The 20,432-nt window shown below is 37.6% G+C and overlaps 1 protein-coding gene and 1 long non-coding RNA gene across 2 annotated transcripts in view; both read left to right on the forward strand.

Annotated features, from left to right (window-relative positions):
• Window positions 1-20,432, forward strand: part of cdh23 (cadherin-related 23) — a 200,443-nt gene that overhangs the window by 107,201 nt on the left and 72,810 nt on the right. Inside the window, 2 exon segments of the mRNA XM_051959826.1 lie at window positions 10,499-10,648; window positions 11,394-11,552. Coding sequence (XP_051815786.1) covers window positions 10,499-10,648; window positions 11,394-11,552 — 309 coding nt within the window.
• Window positions 4,848-6,315, forward strand: LOC127537489 (uncharacterized). Its single transcript, XR_007947145.1, has 3 exons — window positions 4,848-5,070; window positions 5,799-5,907; window positions 6,067-6,315. It is a non-coding gene; the product is annotated as an uncharacterized LOC127537489 (long non-coding RNA).

Genomic DNA, 20,432 nt, shown 5'->3' on the forward strand with positions numbered 1-20,432 from the left:
TTAAGAAGCATTTCAGTTGCCTTCAGTATGTTTTGGATCATTATCTATCTATACTGTGAAGCACCGTCCCATCAGTTTTCTAGCATTTGACTAAATCTCAGCCGAAACCTCTGTACACTTCAGAATTCATCCTGCACTTCTGTCAGCAGTCACGCCATCAATAAACACCAGTGACCCAGTTCTACTAGCAGTCATATGTGCCCATGCCACAACACTGCCTACACCATGTTTGACAGATGAACTTTGCAGACTTTTATAGATGTTTCCTCGCAAAATCTGGCCGTTGTGCTCTTGCTTGCATCTTGTGATAAATGGTCTGTATTTACATTCATCAAGGCATGAGAAGCCTTCTCAAAATTGTTCTTGACTTGGCTTCATGTTGTAAAGAGGTTGTTTCTTTAGCAATCATCCACTTCAGTTGTCTTTCATGGTCTTCTAGGACTTTAGGTGCTGTTGAGCTCCCTATTACATTCTTTCTTTTTAAGAATACACCGAATTGTTCATTACAACACTCCTAGAGTTTCTGCTGCCTCCCTGATTGGTCTTTTTCGTATTTTCAGTCTAATGATGGCCTTTTTCGCTTGTTTCGACACCTCTTTGGAGCTCATATTGAGATTCCCTCAAACAGCTACCAAATTCAGTAGCTGGATCAACTCCAGATATTTCATCTGCATAGTTTGTCATGAAATCCCAGGCAAACAGGCACCACATCATCGTGATACTGCTTATTAGCCAATGTCCAATGATGATACTATATAAAAAATGTCTGCAATCCCTAAAGAGTTATTGCAATGTTTTCGCTAAACCAATCCTAACTCTTTGCCAAAGCACTTGAATTAAAGCTGAAGGTTAGGAAGTCAGGCAAACTTATGATGATTGTGTTTAGAAAGAATCGACAGATAAACTATTGAGTACTAAAAGATTCTGATCAGATTTGGGGCTCCAAAGTCTTAATTGGTTCATTCCTAATTGTTGGGCCAAAACGGTACAAATGACTGGTGTGTATTTTGTGTTTTCATTTCTAGATTTATATTGATCTTGTTTGTAAATGTACAGCCAAAAAGAACATCAGCGCCCTTTGGAAGTATTTTCTTGGCAACGTCGTGCCTAATGTGTGGACTGTCAGCAGCAGTGTACAACAGCCTGCTTTAGTGTGTCCGCCACTTCCCATTAGCTGTATCTATCAGGCTACTGCGGCGACACGCAGTCACACACACTCAGACACCAAAACGTACACAGAACTCAAACATTTTACGCTTGCCCTGCCACTCTGTCTTTCTGGCTTTCTCTCTCTCTGTCTCTCTCTCACATGAGCACATGCTCGCTCACACTCGCGCATTGGACTCCGACTACAATTTAATTTGCTCTGGAAGAGATGGGATAGAGCATCAAATTATACCTAACGAGGAAAATCAATCACCTAGGGTGCAGATAAGCCAAAAGCTAGTCAACTCTGATTGATTCAGGCACAGCAGCCGCTAGGGTGGAATTTGACAGATAACTGCAAGTCAAGTGGATGGAGAAAAAAGGTGGAGAGGAGAGGAGAGGAGAGGAGAGGAGAGGAGAGACGAAGAAAAATGACTGAACAGAAAGTAGCCTGCAATGGAGCAAAACCAGAAGTCTGAATAATTGCTGGAGCGGGAACAAACAGGAGAAAAAGAAAGCACTTGAATGAGAGATAGCAGGAATATTTAGCAGCAGGTCTGTTTATCCATTCCAGGGACGGTGTGTTTGCTTCTGTTTGTGTTCCAGTGGAAAGCGGAGAAGGGAGTACTGCGAGTGTGTTGCTGCACACAGGTGGGGTGACGACCCAGACACCTGGCATGTGATAAGAGGTCTCTCTGTAGGTTAGCACTCAACATTTTACCACTAGCAGTAGCTGCTCTTAGTCGAAAGGGGGGGCACAGCCGCTTAGCATATCTAGGCTAAGATTGCTCATTGCAAATGGGGGAATCGCAATTCTGGGACTGTTTTAATTTGCCCGATTCACCATAGATGCTACACTGAAAAGCACTTACTGCAGTGCATTAGTAGCCACAGCTCACTGTTTATTCAGCATCATATAACGAAGCGGAATACATCAGGAAGAGTTCAAAAAGCAGAATGTTCTGCATATTAAAAAGAAAGAAGTTGCATTCAGTTTTATGTGCTGCAGATGTAGAAATTCCTGCACTATACCACTCTTGCATTGTTACACTGCTGCCATAGTGCTACATGTAAATCCTTCCCAAGGAGTAAAACCTAGGAGATATTTTTTTGTCTTGCAGTTTTTTATTTCTATTTTGATCCCTTAAACCTGCATGTCATTGCCGATACACACACACTCATTCACACTCCACTACACCTGTGTTGTAATCTCACTTTTTCCATGTGTGAGGGATTATGGGCAGACGTTTCATTCCTTAGACTATGACACAACTGGTAGTTACCTCTCTCTGTCTGCCACTGCCTTCATTTCTTCTTCTGCTCGGCTGGCATCTTTAAAACTTTCACTGCTGGAACTTGTCACTAAACTTTGTGGCAGTTGCGTCTGACAGGATGCTTTTATTGGGGGCTTCTAAAGGCAGAAGCAAATGGACGGGCAATTACGTTTATGGGCAGTTTGAGGTGACATCCCTGCATATTGGATGGTCTTTTAAATAGGAGTCATCAGCCACAATGGTTCTGCCAGAGATGAAAACAAAAACAAGGGGGCTATTTCAACTGGCAGCATAATGCCAATCGACCACCCCACCCGTCTTCCTCTGTCTGCCACAATGGCTGCATGATTGGCCGCCCTGCAGCTTTATATATCAAGACAGGAGGGATCCAGAGATGTTTTCTCAGCTCAAGACAGCCACAGGTATTTTAGAGCTGTGATGTCACTTTGACCCTGACTTGGTTTATATTTACCGATGATGACTTTGCAGTTGGGTAGTTGTCTGAGAGAGAGAAGTAAAAGAAAGATTTTTTTTTTTTCCCCCATGCTGCTTTTCAAGGTAAATCAGAATTTCTTATAACCACTAGTAATCCTTAGCTCGTCACACACAGCAGCTCAGTAATGCGTCACTTAGTCTCTCTACATCAGACCAGTGCAGGGCATGTTCAACACAGGCTGATTGCTTGACCTCTGGTGTATGCAGTTCACCAACCACTCCTCCAGGGAGCTTCACACTTGACACTGACGCTGTAGCGTAATTAAAATATTAAGATTAAAAGTGAAATTGACTGCCACCTCGTTAGGTATAATCAGCACTGTTGAGAAAGATTCTGAACCCACTCTCTAGATGAGCCTGTCTGAATTGGTATTTTGTTTGATTATTAATCTGATGCTTCTTCCTTTGATTAGTTGAGTAAAGGTTCTTACGAAGTTTTTTTAGTAGCATTAGTCACATTACTGTATTATGAATTTTATTTACCCAAATAAATATCAGGAACTTGTGTCATATGTGTAATATTTCAGCATTTATCTAATCATCATCATGTAATTTCCACGTCACTGTTGTGTTATAATTAGTGCTGTCAAACAATATTTTTTTAAATCATGATTAAATATCATTAATTTTTAATATATATTAGTAGTGTTTCATTTTACATGTTCAGACTCAAGAAAGAATAGACTATATATGCACTTAAGATGTTTATTAAACACCTTTAAATGTTCATGTTAGAATCCCTGACTAACACATACTTCACATTAATGTGGTTCTTTAAGCTGGAAGTGCTTCAGTGAAAAGAAAACTCCTTCCTACAGAGTCTGCATATTACTGTATGTCAGTCAACTGTTCCATCTTGAGTTTTCTTTGGATTGAAATTTCCCACCGAAAAGGCCAGTGTGCTGTTTAATATGGCCTGACCGATATGGATTTTTTTTTTAAGTCGATGCCAAATCCAATATTTGACAGGAAAAAAAATCAATTAATCAGCTGATTAAATTAAAAAATATATGATGAATAAATAAAACTTCTTTTTTTGGTCCCTTAACACTTAGAGCAGCAAAAATATAAATTACAGGCAGAACATTTTACTGCTTTATAATACTTTATCTTTTAATATGTGTCACAACAGAGGGGAAATTTCAAGTACAAAGCATTAAACCCCTGGGAAATTTTAGAATCTTAATAAAGAGTCAATCTATAAATGAGTTATGAAATACATCTTGTCTTGTGCTTCTTGTTGCTGAAAATTAGAGATAGGTTTTATATATATATATATATATATATATATATGGCATGCCGTTTAGGAAATTATATATATAATGAAAGTCGATATATATATAATGAAACTTGATATATATATAATGAAACTTGATATATATATAATGAAACTTGATATATATATATAATGAAAGTCGATATATATATAATGAAACTTGATATATATATAATGAAACTTGATATATATATATATATATCAACTTTCATTATATATATATCAACTTTCATTATATATATATCGACTTTCATTATATATATATCAACTTTCATTATATATATATATCTCGACTTTCATTATATATATATATATCGACTTTCACTATATATATATCAACTTTCATTATATATATATATCTCGACTTTCATTATATATATATCGACTTTCACTATATATATATATATCAAGTTTCATTATATATATATATCTCGACTTTCATTATATATATATATATATATCGACTTTCATTATATATATATCAACTTTCATTATATATATATATCAACTTTCATTATATATATATCGACTTTCACTATATATATATCAACTTTCATTATATATATATCAACTTTCATTATATATATATATCAACTTTCATTATATATATATCAAGTTTCATTATATATATATCGACTTTCATTATATATATATCGACTTTCATTATATATATATCAACTTTCATTATATATATATCAAATCTTTTTTTCCTACCGAGCCCCGGAAGGGACATGTCCGTATGGCGAAGCGACAACGAAGGACACTCACCCGGACGAGAATTTTATTGAGTTTTATTTTAAAATCGGCCTGAAACACACAGACATTCAAGCAGTGCGATGCGCTAAGAGTCTGCCATGCAGACCAGCGATCCTGATAATGGTAAGTTTTATTTCTCCAACATCCTGCTGTTATCCTACTATGAATACGCTAGCTACAACAGTCCCACATCAGTATTATGAACGTTCCGCCAGCTAACGCGGTCCGGACACCGGATCAGTGATTAGAGGTTGGCGTTCAACTATTGTTTGCCAGCCAGTTAGCCGCTGGTAAGCTAACAAGCTATGAAACAACTCCTTATAAAACCGGAGGAAAGCAGCAGCAATATTTCAGTCCAAGACCTGTATTCAGAACCTCCCACGCTGTTACACAATGACCCATTAATCATATTACTGAACTATATGGTTATCATTGAAATTTCCCTTGAAGAACCAGTGAACTCTTTGCGAACACATTTTAATTTATGTGTTGATTATGTTTCGTATCAGTAATACAAGTCTAAAAAACTGATTGAAATGATCAAGTTAACACAATGAAGTAAAGAGTACTGGTAATCTGCAGCTATTTTCATAATTTCAAGGTGAAATTCTGATGTGTGATTTTCTAGCTTTGCAGATGTGGAAATCCAATGCACTGATTTCTTATACACAGATGCTTTTGGTGTTTTTTATTGTAAAATAAAACAAGGCATTTATCACTGTTGGAAATTATTACAGGTATTATTTGTAACACTTTCTAACATTGTATGGACAAAGCAATAAATCAGTTAATGGATAAAATCATTTGTATTACAGATGCTATCAACAGCATGTCTTGTTCATTTTATTTAGTTGTCGGCCTTGGATGATGAGGTCCAGTTACCAGGAGCACTAGTCTGCAGCTTACTGGTTCCGTCTTGCAGCTCCTCCACGCTGTCCTCCTCTCTACAGACCAAATCAAGTAAGATCTGTTTAGACTATGCAGACATCAACATGATCAGTATGTTATCTTTTGACCCATCCTAAAATCACAAAATAGAACATTTACTTTAAGTTAACTGTGTTTATGAAAATAGAAAATAATTACTGACAACTAGTACTTTTTGGTGCTTTTATGCAGGAAAAGGGAACCAGGAAGCTGCTGTGGATCCTCTGCAGTATCTGGAGAGGTCAGAGGAACGGTTCTTGGAACAGATCGGAAGACACCAAGACGTGACCTCTGCCATGCTCCAGAACATCCAGAAGATGAATGAAAACCTTGGTTGCACTGATGGGACGCATGGTGTCGGTGCTGGAGCAACTGTCCCAGAATTAAACTGCATTGTTGACTATTGGCTTTTCTAGAAAATAAATCTTTTTTAGTACTTCACCTGTTTTGTATTTTACTCATGCACTTTGGATGAATGAACAGAAATTTGTGATGAGAGATGCAAATTTTGTCTATAATCTACAGAGACTTTATTCAGTGTTCAGTGCACACTTTTGTTACACACATTTTGACAGATAAGCAGTTGTGCTTTTCAAGCAGATTTTAGTCAGAAACATCAGTAGCATATATTGTTGTTTTTTACTGTTACACCAATCTAGGTAGATAAACTGCACTACTGCAGCAGACATATTATTGAAATGTGCTTCTATTATGTGTCTACATACACTGCTCACAAATAGTTATTCAACTTTTGGGTGAAATTGATGGAAAATATAAAAAGTGCATGCTGTAGTGATATATCATAAAAGTAGGGTATTTAACTAGAAACATGCAATAGTGATTTCCTCATCTCAAAAAAAATTATTGAATCAAAAGCTAACAACAGTGGAGGGTATGTCACAATAAAAATGTCTCAGTTTGGACAGAACAACAGCCTTCAGCTGAAATCCAGTACAATTGTGTCCCACCAGTGGCGTGATCATGGATGTGTCCAGGCAGCAGCTGACCTCTGCCTCGTAATTAGCCTTAAGACCAGCTATAAAGATAAACATAGATATTATCATTATCATCAACATATGGTGCATGTGTTTAACCTTTAAGCTATGTAGGGATGCAAATGTAGTCGAAGCTAAGTAGCTAAGCTAATGCTAACACGTTCAGTGTTCAGAATCAAAACATCTCTAAAAATTACCTGTTTTCTCAAACGTAGTCGCCGTTCCCTGTGACAACCATGAAGACAGATAGATAATCACAGAAGAGCTCATGTGAAGAGCAAATGTCCAATAAGGTTCCTGTTTTTGTTTGCCATGTCCTTCCAGGGCTCAGTAGGAAAAAGTCTGAATATATGGAATGAAACTTTGAATAGATGGAATGAAAATCTGAACATTCTATATTCCGACTTTCATTATATATATATCAAGTTTCATTATATATATATCAACTTTCATTAAATATATATATCAACTTTCATTATATATATATCAAGTTTCATTATATATATATCGACTTTCATTATATATATATATCAACTTTCATTATATATATATATCAACTTTCATTATATATATATATCAACTTTCATTATATATATATCAATTTTCATTATATATATATCAAGTTTCATTATATATATATCGACTTTCATTATATATATATATATATCAACTTTCATTATATATATATCAGCTTTCATTATATATATATATATATATATCAACTTTCATTATATATATATCAAGTTTCATTATATATATATCAAGTTTCATTATATATATATATATCAACTTTCATTATATATATATCAATTTTCATTATATATATATCAAGTTTCATTATATATATATCGAGTTTCATTATATATATATCAAGTTTCATTATATATATATCGAGTTTCATTATATATATATCAAGTTTCATTATATATATAATTTCCTAAACGGCATGCCATATATATATATATATATATATATATATATATATGTGTGTGTGTGTGTGTGTGTGTGTGTACAGTTGTGCTCATAAGTTTACATACCCTGGCCAAATTTGTGAAATATTGTCCTTTATTTTTTAGCAAATATATTTGTTAATGGAAACATTTTTCTTTCATTTAGGGCTGGTGTTCAGACAAAGCTATTTATTGTCATGCAATTGTATTTGCCCTGATCATTCATGTTTTCATTAAAGAATGGAGCACATTTTACAAATTCTGCCAGGGTATGTAAACTTATGAGCATAACTGTATAAATATATATGTATATATATATATATATATATATATATATATTCATTCTGCGCTGCAAACGCGTTAATTGCGTTAAAATTTTTACTCAGATTACTCATGATGATGGATCAATCCGAGTTAACATGTTAATTTTGACAGCCCGAGTTATAATGTCAGTAATATTATTTGCCAGATGCCTGATCAGAAAAATATTGGATTTTATAGATGATGTGTTTATTTACCAGCTGTATATCATGCAAGTCTTCCTCTGCTCCGAGGGATCCATATTTTTACATTAATACTAAACTTAAAACGGTTATGACATGGAGTCACTGGGCAAAAATTTTATAAAAACTTTTGAGCATATTGTAATTCAAATGACCTGAGAAGAAATTAAACTTCTGCACCTTGTTGTAGCTATGTTTTTTAGCATTTAGAAAATCTAGCTTGTAATGGGAGACTTTAGACAATCACAGGTCTTTTCATCAGACCAGGTGAGATACTGTAATGAGCCACAAAATCCACCATGAAATTAGGATGTCGCGGCACAATCTGTCACATGGAGGACTTACTTGACTTTTAGACTGATTACCTTTTCACATTTGAATCAGGTGCTAGTCCAGTGGGATGAGCTGAGACCAGAGAGGGGAGAGGGAAAATGTATTTTAGCATCAGTGTGAGGCAAAAAAAATAAATCTTGAAATAATTTACAGACTGCAATAACATTTTGAGGGCTGTGCAGCAGTTGTTGTGATGTGATCAGCCATTTCCAGTTTGCAGGCTGCACAGTGTTGGCTCTCTGTCTAAAACACTCCCACATTTAGATGATCGTGGGCAGTGTTTTGTAGCTACAGCTTATTCTCCAGGGGAAACCAGATGCAGCCATATTTGCAATGCACCAGTTTTGTAACTGGTGATGTCATTACGCTGCTAAATCGCTTCAACCCTACTGTATTCACCAACTTTATTTTTCTGCTTCTTGAGAACCACTCCTCCAAATGACTTCACACTGAATACTGCACTTCCTCTGGTCCCCAGCTCCACACCTGCCAAGTTTGAAGTAGATCGGATAAAGAGTTGCCAAGAAAAGTGAAGAATAGGCACGCACACACACACATGCAGAGGTTCCTTGATTTATTAGTGAGATGTTTACATGATCTACATAATCATAAATATTGTCTTGGCAACTTACACTGCAGAAAGCTAGAAACCAAACCCAGACACTTGTCTGAATTGAAGTAGATAGTCATGGTTGTCATCAGGAATTACATCAAGCCCAATTTCTCTTCCATAAAACACACAATATGTTGATTAAAACACAGAGTTTAACCTTGTTCACTGGCTGGGTAATGATCCGGTTGGACTTACATCCACGTTGCCCTCAAACTGTGCAATCTTGTCCTGTCTGTATAATCATACAGTTTGATTAGCTTTCTTTCTGGCTCGTCCCTACCTTCTTTTCCCAGCGCACATAGTGAGGTGCTCCAGGTTAAATGGGTAGTGGATCATAAAAGGATTTAAGGGTTGACATCCCCGCTATCATGGTGCCATTTTTGCCAACACATTTCTGTACTTCATGCAGCAACAGGGACAGTTTTTTGTTGTTGTTTTTAAGTGATAAATATGATGGTTGATATATTTACTAAATGTTTTCGTAGTCACCTATGATCTGCCACTTTGCAAAAGTCTAAGAAATATTGCGTTGAAGACTGAAAAGAGGAAAAAAGGCTGACCTTTCAGCTGATGCTGCTTGTGAGGCATCATGTTAAAATTACTGTTCAGGGGAAAAAATCAACTGGTCACAACTTACTTTGTGCATGTGTCTTGTCTTTTGAACACATTAATATTTGTGACACCTACCACTACACAGTTTTATAGCAAAGACAACTAAATATATATATAAAAATTAATAATTTCAAAATGGCATTATTAAGGTAACAAAAGTTTAAAAAAAAAATACAATTATGCACAACTGTAGCCTCTTTGTCACAATTGCTGTATACCACTGGACTATGCAGGACATATTAGCCTGAAATTTTACCTCTTTACTGATGGAATTTGTGACTATTATTCTATTGTCATCACAGTTGTAGGCAATGTCAGTAATTTTAGGTGCAAAAGTCATCTAAATTGTGAAAAAAAATTAAAGATTTGTGCAAATCAAGGGGATGGTATGATGTCCTCTCTGCTTGTCTTTGTACCCCTGTTATGAAATGTAGGTTTTGCCCAGCGATTAATCATAAATCCTTGCTGAATACACCATAGCATAAATTATGTCATATACGTTCATCACTGGTAGGTCAGACACAGTATATGTCAGCACCTGACATCGCTCTCTCTTAAAAACCCCTTTTGTCTCGCTGATTTTCAATACTCACTCGTCTTTTATCCTTCCTGCTGCAGGGGGTGAGCAGCATGTTCCAGGTGTTTCTGACAGGAAACAATTCGGAGTACTTCACCATCTCCCCCACAGCAGTACAAGGGCGTGCCGACATCAGGATGAGGGTTGCCATGCCCCTGGACTTTGAGCATATTCGCAGCTACAGCTTTTCAGTGAGTGTTCAACTTATTTGAAGTGCTTTTTACAGTGCGTACCTGCACATTTACATGGGCAGCTTAATGCTGGGTTCCACTCCAGTCATAAAGACTCTGAAAAGAATGGAACATATCAGAGAATAGGTGAATGCATGAGTAACACAAAAGGGGCACCGTGGCCTACATCTCCTCCACCAGTCACAGTTCTTCAGCTAATACTGCTCTCACAGGAGCTCAGCTTAGTTAAAGCGATTTTCCATTATTGTAAATGTGCAAAAGATGAGTTTGATTAAGAGATACAAGGTTGAATAAGAGGAAACTATCTTCTTTCTTTAAATAACACAGCAGTTAGAGTGTCCCTCTGCCCTTGAATGAACTCTGGACCAGGATCGATTTCTTAAAAATAACACTGAATGTAGCTTCATTATGTTTCTTGCTACTTGCTTTTATTTGTTTGGGCACAAGGCTCAGCTAGACCGGGCTATATCACTTTCTCAACACTACAGAATTGTTTGAAGAGTGAAATTGGTATTTTGTCACCTCGGTTTACCCCTGAGTTGTTTACAGACCCAGAGGGTACCCTACTCTGTGTATAACCCAAGATCCCTGGTGCTTTAACAAGTCAGTTTAATAGCAAATGCTGATTATAATTCCAAGAACACCAACAATAACGTCAAATATGTAGTCTAAATAAGTCTCTGTTGTTTCTTGTTTTTTTAATTAAGTTACAGTTCATAACGTATTCCTTGTTTTCTCTTCTCAGCTTTTTGCCAATGAGTCCATGTCTGACCATGTGGGATTTGCCCGCATCTATATTGAACTGATCAATGAGAATGACAACCGGCCCATCTTTAGCAAGCCGCTGTACAACATCAGCCTCCCTGAAAACACGCCTCCTGGTACATCACTGCTGCGTATCCTGGTGAGTGTCTTCACAAACCACTGTGCCGTGTTTACACAGACGAGAATGTGATAAATTACTCACAGGGTGGTTTCTGCTGATTTATTCCCTAAGAGAAATTTAACAGGAATCCAAACGGATTACAATAAAACCTGACTTGTACTAGTATCTTTTACAAGGCTTGTTTTATTGGGAATTAAATCTTGGGATGTTTGTTTGGCCCATGTGACCTGCTGCTCTCTGGAGAGTTCCTTATATGAGTGATGATTTATGGAGACTAAAGCAAGGCTGCCTCAGACCAAAGCACAAAAACACAAATGGAAAAAACTCTCATCTCACTTACCGGTACCTATTCACCTACTGCATGGGGTCACTTAGCTAAATTACTTCCAGTGCAGTCATTTAAGGAAAGTCCTGCAGCGTAGTTGCTCATTGAGTATGTGAAGACAGAGCATTGTTTTGGCAGGAAACAGGATTCCCATGATTACCTACAAATTACTTCTTATAGCTCCAATTTAAAGTTCCATATTCCACACCTAAACTTAGTTTCTATTTGCAAAAATAAAATCCATTATAGCATTACAGAAACGTCTATTATCAGAGGATCTTAAAATGTGTGACTTTTCATATTGGATTAAGATTACAGATGTCAATAGTAATGACACAACCACCTCCATAAAAAATAATCCAATTTAAGAATTCAGTTCAAGGCTCTTTCTTTTTTTTTTTTTAAGAAAACATGCTGTATTATTTATTCCCTCCAGGTCTTTTAGGATCTGTTTATTTTCTCTCAGTTGAAGTGTCCTTGAAGCCACTCCACCTCATGTTCCTACCATTCTGTAAAGCTCACCCTCCGTTTCTGTCCAGACCAGCAGCTTCTACTATAACCAGATCGGAAAAAATCTCTGACTATCTCGCCATAACTCCACATTATTATTCATTACCAGTCAGTCCTGTGACAGGACGCCCACAATCCACTAGATACAAGTGCCAAAAAGCACAGTGTGAAAATCAATAGTGTTTATAGACTGGGTGCTCATGAAATGGAGATTGCAGGGCAGTCTAATACCCGATAAGTCTGGCTGATGTTGGCGTCGTGCTGGAGAGCACGGCCCGCCGTGGAATCCTGATTGCCAACTGAAGAGAGTGTATGGGCTGTAAACAGAATGTGAAGTGACGGCTCTCAGTGAGGACTGTGCACGGGCATGGATAGCAGCGCTCGTACGCACTGTTAGATAAAGGTTTAGATGGTCTGCCCTGCTCACACACTTTAAAACACACACAGATACACAAACATTATCCTCTGAGCTGCCAGATTAAACAGATGTTTAATACACTTTGCGAGTTTGGCTCCAGGACTGAGGAGTGGAAATTGACACACACACACGCACACACACACAGTTGGGTTTTAGACCACCAGTGTATTTGTCAATGCAAATGATATTATCAGCTTAACAATTTCAATGAAAACTTCGCTTTCTCAGTCTTCAGGTGTGCAAATATTGCCATGAGTGTTCAGTGAGGTCGAGGTCAGGTGTCTGTTGAGAAAAGTCAACACTTCTTGGTCTTCTTAAAGTATTCCTGGCAAAGCTTTGAGGTGTGTTTGGGCTCATTGTCCTGCTGCTGTATGAATCCTTCCCCACAAAGATACAGGGTGGAGCTGATTCGGTGCTGCTCCAGAGAAGCAACCCTCCTCCCCACACTTGAATATCCCCAGCAGCATGTTTTACTGTGGGTTTGATTCACCGCAGTGTCATTCTCTCTCCTGTTCATCTCCCTACATACAACCCTCTGTGACTGCCACGCATTTTGGATTCATCAGTAAATAGGACTTTTTCCAGTCATCCACTGTGAAATGCCGTTCTGTCTTGGTCCACCCCTCGTGGTTGGCTTCTTTTCCCCTCCTGAGAAATGTTTCTGACACTACTCATCCTCTGAGATACTGTTAGAAAGCTTTCTTTTGACTGGTTGGAGTATTTTATTCTTTATTTGGCAAATTCTCTAACTGAGGTTGAAATTTCTTCTCTATGTCTCAGTGAACAAAGCTTGATGTATTGATTGTTTGATTGTGTGTTCACTTTTGGTTTGCTTGATCCTGCTTTGGATACAGCTGATCTAGTTTCATTGCTTGGAATAATCTGACTTCTGACACGTTCAATAATCTTTAAAACTATGCTCATCAAAATTGCAGCGCTACTTAGTGAGCAGTGCTCTGACACAGGTGAGCAGTGGTTGTAAGTAGATACGTAAAAAGCCTCTAATGAGTCGATCAAATCCACCTAAATGCCGACTTATTGTATAAAACCAAACTAAATTCATTTTAATTGCTGATAAAGATGTAGTAGCAAATTAAAAATTGCATGTCGACATTTCATTTTACACGTCGACAACTTTTTGTGTTTCTATTAGCTTCCAAATCTTCATGTTCTGATTATTTCCAGGTTTACATAAAAATATGACAGATGTTCCATGTTGTCAGACATTTGCACATACCGGGCTTTGCAAAAGTTCTGTTACACTCGGTTTCATGATCTTTAGAGACGTTTACATGTCGGAGTGAAAAATTCCATTAAACAAACTGAAAGTTCTACCTTATAGGCAGGTGTCCTTAATACAAATTTTTTTCTCCGGTGAAGTTGTATCAAGATGGAAGTCAAAAGAGTTGAGATATCTGCTCTCCTTTGTGCTGAACATCAGCCGGATGACCATCCACAGAGTCGCGGAGAGGCTAAAGAATGGTGAAGATCTTTCAGGTCTTCACCATTCTTGAAAGATCACTGAAAGATCTTCACCATTCTTGAGCCTCTCCGCGACTCTGTGGACGGTCATCCGGCTGATGTTCAGCACAAAGGAGAGCAGATATCTCAACTCTTTTGACTTCCATCTTGATACAACTTCACCGGAGAAAAAAACTGTATTAAGGTGACCTGCCTATAAGGTAGAACTTTCAGTTTATTTAATGGAATTTTCCACTCCGACATGTAAACGTCTCTAACGATCATGAAACCGTGTAACAGAACTTTTGCAAAGCCCGGTATATACAGGCAGAAATCTTTCTTAACACTATAAAGGTCAAAACATGACCACAATGACCAGAGTCACTGCTCATTTTAGACATTTTCTCTATTTGTTACCCCATTAGAGTGACACTGATTGTGAATGTTTGCGTGTGTGTTTAGTAATGTGTTTGCATAGACTTGTTTACCAATGTGGTTTTGTCATAATTTACTTCATTCGTAATTTAGGCAGTACGTTACAACAGTTGTAATCCAATTAAAACAACCAAGTGTTTGTTTATATGCTGCAGTCTGATCAAACAAGCCGCAGCTACCACACACGTGTTTGTGTGGCTGATGAGTTTTGGGGTTTTTTTTGCACTGGGTGTTGTATCCATGCATTGTATAGAATGAGATATAAAGTCCAAAGTACGGCACAAAAAGATGGTAAATGCTGTGTTTCTCTTTTATTCTGTTCAGACAGAATTTGAAGTGGATGTGAAGAAGTGGCAAAGGGTGTTTTTTTCACTCTTCCACGTGTAATATATCATATTTATTTAAATCAATCTCCTGTTCTGGCCGTGAATTTCAAAGTAGAGAGTAGAGAAATAGAAAAGACTTGATTACATTGAGCCAGTACTGCAACACTTTACAGCCCACTGCTGTGAGTCAGCACCTGGTGAAAGAGTACCGGCGAAATAATAACCTAATTTATTCATTGCCTCACTTAAGATCAGATGATGTCACTGACCAATTGCAGAAAGTCATGCTGAGTTGAAGCATTAATTATGAAAAATTAATGCTCGCAACTGCTTCTGTTCATTTATTCCTACTTAACTCAAGTTAACTTTTTTCTGTACTTTGTTTTACAGCCCTATCTAGCTATGCATTTGCTGATATGGCTGCTATGTTTTCATTTTTTCTGACACTCTGTACTTGCCTCTCTTAGTGTCCTCCAGCCGTTCAAACTGTCTGCTTGTCTAAGTGCAGAGACTCAAGGCATTACAGTATAACTGGATCATTAGACTAGACTTGCCTCACAGTGCTCTCTGTCAGATGGCTGAGGGTACAACAGATGGTGGCCAAATTATGTTTTACTACCAAAAGGGAGGACAAGTTTTTCGTTATTAATCTCTCAATGTGGCCTCATTTAGCCTGGCTTCATCAGTCTGTTAAAGTGACGGCGTTCTGTCATTCAGACACAGCTCAGTGTTACATTAAAGCTGGGGTAGGCAGTATGTTTTAGGCATCACTGGGAAAAAATCCCTCCTAAACTTTCACTATATTGTAAGGTTTTTCAAGAGGAAATTAGATTTAATAGGAGATTTCAGCTAATCACCAGATTTTCCACCAGTACAGTGAGATAATATGAATAGCAAGAAAAACCCTCTCAGACATGCAGTCCAGGTCAGGATCCAAGAATAAGTTATGCTATGTACTTTTCCTCACATTAGACAAATGAGCTGTGACACACAGAGTTTAGTTTGTTGCTTCCAGCTGCTGATAGGAAGTTTTTCAGCATTAGACAGCAGCAGGATCCAAATTAGCATCTTTATTGTGAAAAAATTGTCCTCATTTATGCATGGAACAGCAGCATTAACTTAATTAATTCGATATAATGATAAATTATCACTGACACGGAGATAGGATCGATCAGGATCTAAGTTATTTATTTGTGTATTTATTTGATAGGGACAGTGCATAATAATGAACGTATATTTAAAAAGCAATAGACGTAAATATGCCAGATTATAGCAGCAATGCTAGTTTACATCTGCAGTCCCTTGGCAGAAAAAAATAAATAAATAAACAATGAAACATAGGACAACAGGTCACAATAATTAGCACATTACAAAAAGTACACCAAGAACTGCAACTGGAACTGGAAGTCATACTGTTGGATAGAGTTTCCACTGTCTTCCACCAGAGATAAACTAGAGACAAGACTTTCTGATTGATTAAAGCAGCATCTCAGCATCTGAGATCATTGGGCCTCATTCATGAAGCGTTCTTAAGAACAAATCTGTTCTTAGAGCCTTCTTAAGAAGATTTTTGGCATTCACGAACGTGTTCTTAACCTTTTAAGCTTCAGTCAATTCCAGCCGTTTTCAGTACAAAAAATCGCTAATATTCTATTTTTAAATTAAAAAAAATTACGAAAAATACAGGGAATATTGGACGCACATCGCGAGGTGCATTTCCTTGAAAACGACTGATTCGTGGATTTTATACCGACTTCAGGACATGTTTTGGACAAAATAGTTTACTGGCTTGTGTTGTCTGGATTTAAAAGGTTGGATTATGGCCGTTTTTTGTGGAATCTTTCTTTCTGTGTGTAATAATGAACCCGGAAATGTGAATCGCGCTGTGTGTGTTGAAGCTGTGTATAGAGAACGGATGGATGAATATTTGTTTTTGTCGGACAAATGTGTTTTTCTCACCCGCTGTGGTAATCGCATCTGAAAGTGGTTTATACCGGCGGATTCATGAGAATCTAAGCTTTCCATCGGCGTATAATGTTTGTATAATCGGGTTTGCAGCCGTCGGACATTCTTGAAATTCCTATGCAAATTAGTAGGTGTACCGCCGGCGGTACACCTACGACGCACTGAAGCGTAAAGGGTTAACTGACCTGTTCTTAAAAGTAAGAACAAATTCTAAGAACACTCAGGAGGACTCTTACGCACAAAAAATCGGTTCTTTTAGAATTTTGTTACAGTCAAAAGTGATTCAAAAATTTGAATTTCTTTCTTAAAATGATTCAAATGTTACCACAAATTATTTAATTTAAAACTAGATTTATTCAAGTGAATTTTAGTGATCAATGGGTTTTATAGTTCAGTGCCAGTTAAACTCAAAATCAGATTTTAGATCTGAAGCTGCACTTGGTCACATTAATGTGTTTGGAGGTCTGTGGGAGGTACAAGCGCAATGACCCCTACGATGTGCACGCGCGATGACCCGGGGATACAAGGCGGACATGGCCTGGGCAGTTTTACCTGTCACTGCAGCAGAGGCAGAGGGTGTTTTATTACAACAGACACCCTTTCTGAGTATAAAAGTTTAGCTGTCTCAGGTCAGACTTTATTGGCTGTTTGAAGCTCTGCCATCTGCAGAAATGACCATCGCTCTGGTGGGCGGAGTTTCACCTGCACTCCAGTGCTCACGTGTCTCAAACACTCTCTTGCTGCTGCCTCATAAGGAAGTTTAGAGGGTGTACCTTTTATATTTACAAGTCAATACAATGTAAATGTCATGTTAATGAGAGGGGAGGGTGTTCGTAGAGACTGTTCTTGAATCCGGCGCATCTCCCTCCTAAGAACAGATTTGGCTTGTCAAGAACGCTTCGTGAATGCAACGTACTTTTCTCTTGGGAGTTCTTAAAGCTGTTCTTTCGAACGCTTTTCTACAAACGCATTTATGAATGAGGCCCATTGTTATTGGAAATGCTATATGGAAAGCATTGCTCCTTAAGTCGAATCTGATTCCTGGGCACAAATTCATTCATTCATTCAAGACCACAGAGAGTGACCAGAGACTGTTTCTTTATTAATTATACACAAATAAACTAGTAAGAGGAACAGTCAGAAAGTTTGCAAAGTTTTTTTTTCAACAGTAATATTAGAAGATTGAGCCCACGCTCATCACTTTCCTGTCTGTGCAGGTTTGAAACTAGAGAAGGAGCTGCTAGCATTTTTTTTTTTTTAACCTTTGGACAGACCTGAGCTAGCTGTTAGCTCCTAAGATGATCCAATAGTGGCTGTAGCTTCACATTAAGCCTACTGAGTGGCATCTATCTAAAATTTAAACAAGAGAATCAATTACGCATATTAATGAAGAGGGTAATTAAGCACATTTGCCAAATTTTCAAAGTATTCCTTCAAGAGGTGTTGCAGGTAACCTATGTAAAGTATTAGGACACAGATTATAGCCTGTATGATCTTTAAGCAGTGCTTGAGCCATTCAGAATAGTCTCTGGCATTGCTGATATCATTCCTGATGACATTAATGAAACAGTATTATCATCAGTTAGCCAGCCTGAAAGGAGGCTAACAAAAGTGTTTATTTTGGTGCAAAATGATGGCATCTCTAGCTTTGTGTTAGAGGTGAATTTGCCATTTAACTTAGTCAAGAAATGGATGTATGTTTGTGCTTTTTGTATTCAGCAGCATCCTCAGTAAGGAAAACTCTGCACCCATAGATCAAGTAGCTGAAGTGCAAACAAATGCGTAAATTACCCTTGCACTATAAGGCTATCTGAATCTCCAGTTTAATGCCAACAGCAGCAGGGAGGATCATCAAATTAAGTTTTATCTTCTGCTTTTACAGCAACACGAGACTGATAATAGTTTCTCTCACATTGAACGGAGTTATTTCCAACGGTGCTGTTTCTCTTCAGCATGAAAGCGTTTGTGCAGTTGTGCAGCATATCAATACTGTGGTGAAAATGGCTTATATATAAACGGGGTGGGGTCTGGGCGATGTTTACATAATACTTTATACCTATGCTAATTGAAATTATGCATTTTGGTTCCCAGTTGTTTTTAAAAAGTGCCAAACAAGCAGTCCGATAATGTAATTGAAATGCTTTGTTCATGTTAATATTCATGGCCCATCTGATCAGAGCTTATGTACAATGTTAGTCAATGCATTACTCAGTGGCCGCTGCTGCATCCCTGTGGACACTTACACTTAACATACCAGTACACTCCAACACACACACACAAGCACTGACTCTTTAATATTTATGGTGTGCAGCATTACTTATCATTATAAATATTTATTGTGATTTACTCTTTTGTCTAGGTCCTTTTCTCTCTCGCTCTCTCTTTCTGTCTCTTCCTTACCCTGGGGACTTTAGACATCAGGCAGCTGCTCGTATCAGTGAATCGCTCTGATTTTTTTCTCCTTGGGTTTCAGAAGATCTGCCTTCTTTCGTTTCTTATTTATTGTGTGCCCTCAGTTCTTGTTGTTTTTCCTCTTTCTCTGTTTTACCATTAGATTACTAATGGTTTTCAGGTGTTGCATTGATTTGCTCTGTGGTTTCTTGCCTGTTTCTGCTTGGATGATGCTCTGTCTCTCTCTTTCTTTCTACCCATCAGGCTCTACAATGGAAAATATATCTTGTATGCATATAGAAGTACAGTTTGCCAGCCACCTTCCTTTCTTCTCTTATCAGATGCGGGCAGCATTCTTCTTGGATTAGGTTCTTCTTCCCGTCCCCTGCTGTGTGTTTTACAGGCTCTGTGCAGATGCTCGATGTTTGAGAACTCAGGCACAATGATAAATGTTCCTAGCAGGAGCTTGTAAATTACAGAGTGGAGGATGTTTCACTACCGCCACTGTTTAGACAGGCATTTATAGGGTAATAGTCTCAACAGTAATTATAATTCATTATTGTAATAAAAGGGGTGAGGCCCAATTCACTCCTGCTTGTGTAGCTCATACAGATTTTCTGTTAATAATAGGGCACTTATCATGGCTGTTGTGACACTGTGAAATGTGATATGAATGGGTTTGCACGGCAGAGGATGAACATGCAAGAGCTGAAAGGAGTGAGTGTGAAAAGTCCAAACTTTTCTGGAGTTGTTCCACCGTCAAGTCTCTAAGAAGGCGAGATTACCAAACAAGATGATGGGAAGGTGAGGAATGTGATGGAGCTAAAAAATTGGTTTCTATTTTTAACAACAAAAATGCACTTTGCCAATGTATGAAAGCATTTATAAAATTCATTTAAATCATCAAAAGGTCTACCAGTTAATTTTTTAGTTAAACCTCAGAAGCCCAGCACCTCTCAGTAGGTTTGAAAAGCATTTGTGCTTTACAAAACCCCCATAATTTACATAATAAACCATAGCCAGAAACTATGAAAACAAATAGGATTTTCAGATTTGCATCTTTCCAA

Source organism: Acanthochromis polyacanthus, chromosome 15, assembly GCF_021347895.1.
Source record: "Acanthochromis polyacanthus isolate Apoly-LR-REF ecotype Palm Island chromosome 15, KAUST_Apoly_ChrSc, whole genome shotgun sequence".
Lineage (NCBI taxonomy): Eukaryota > Metazoa > Chordata > Actinopteri > Pomacentridae > Acanthochromis > Acanthochromis polyacanthus.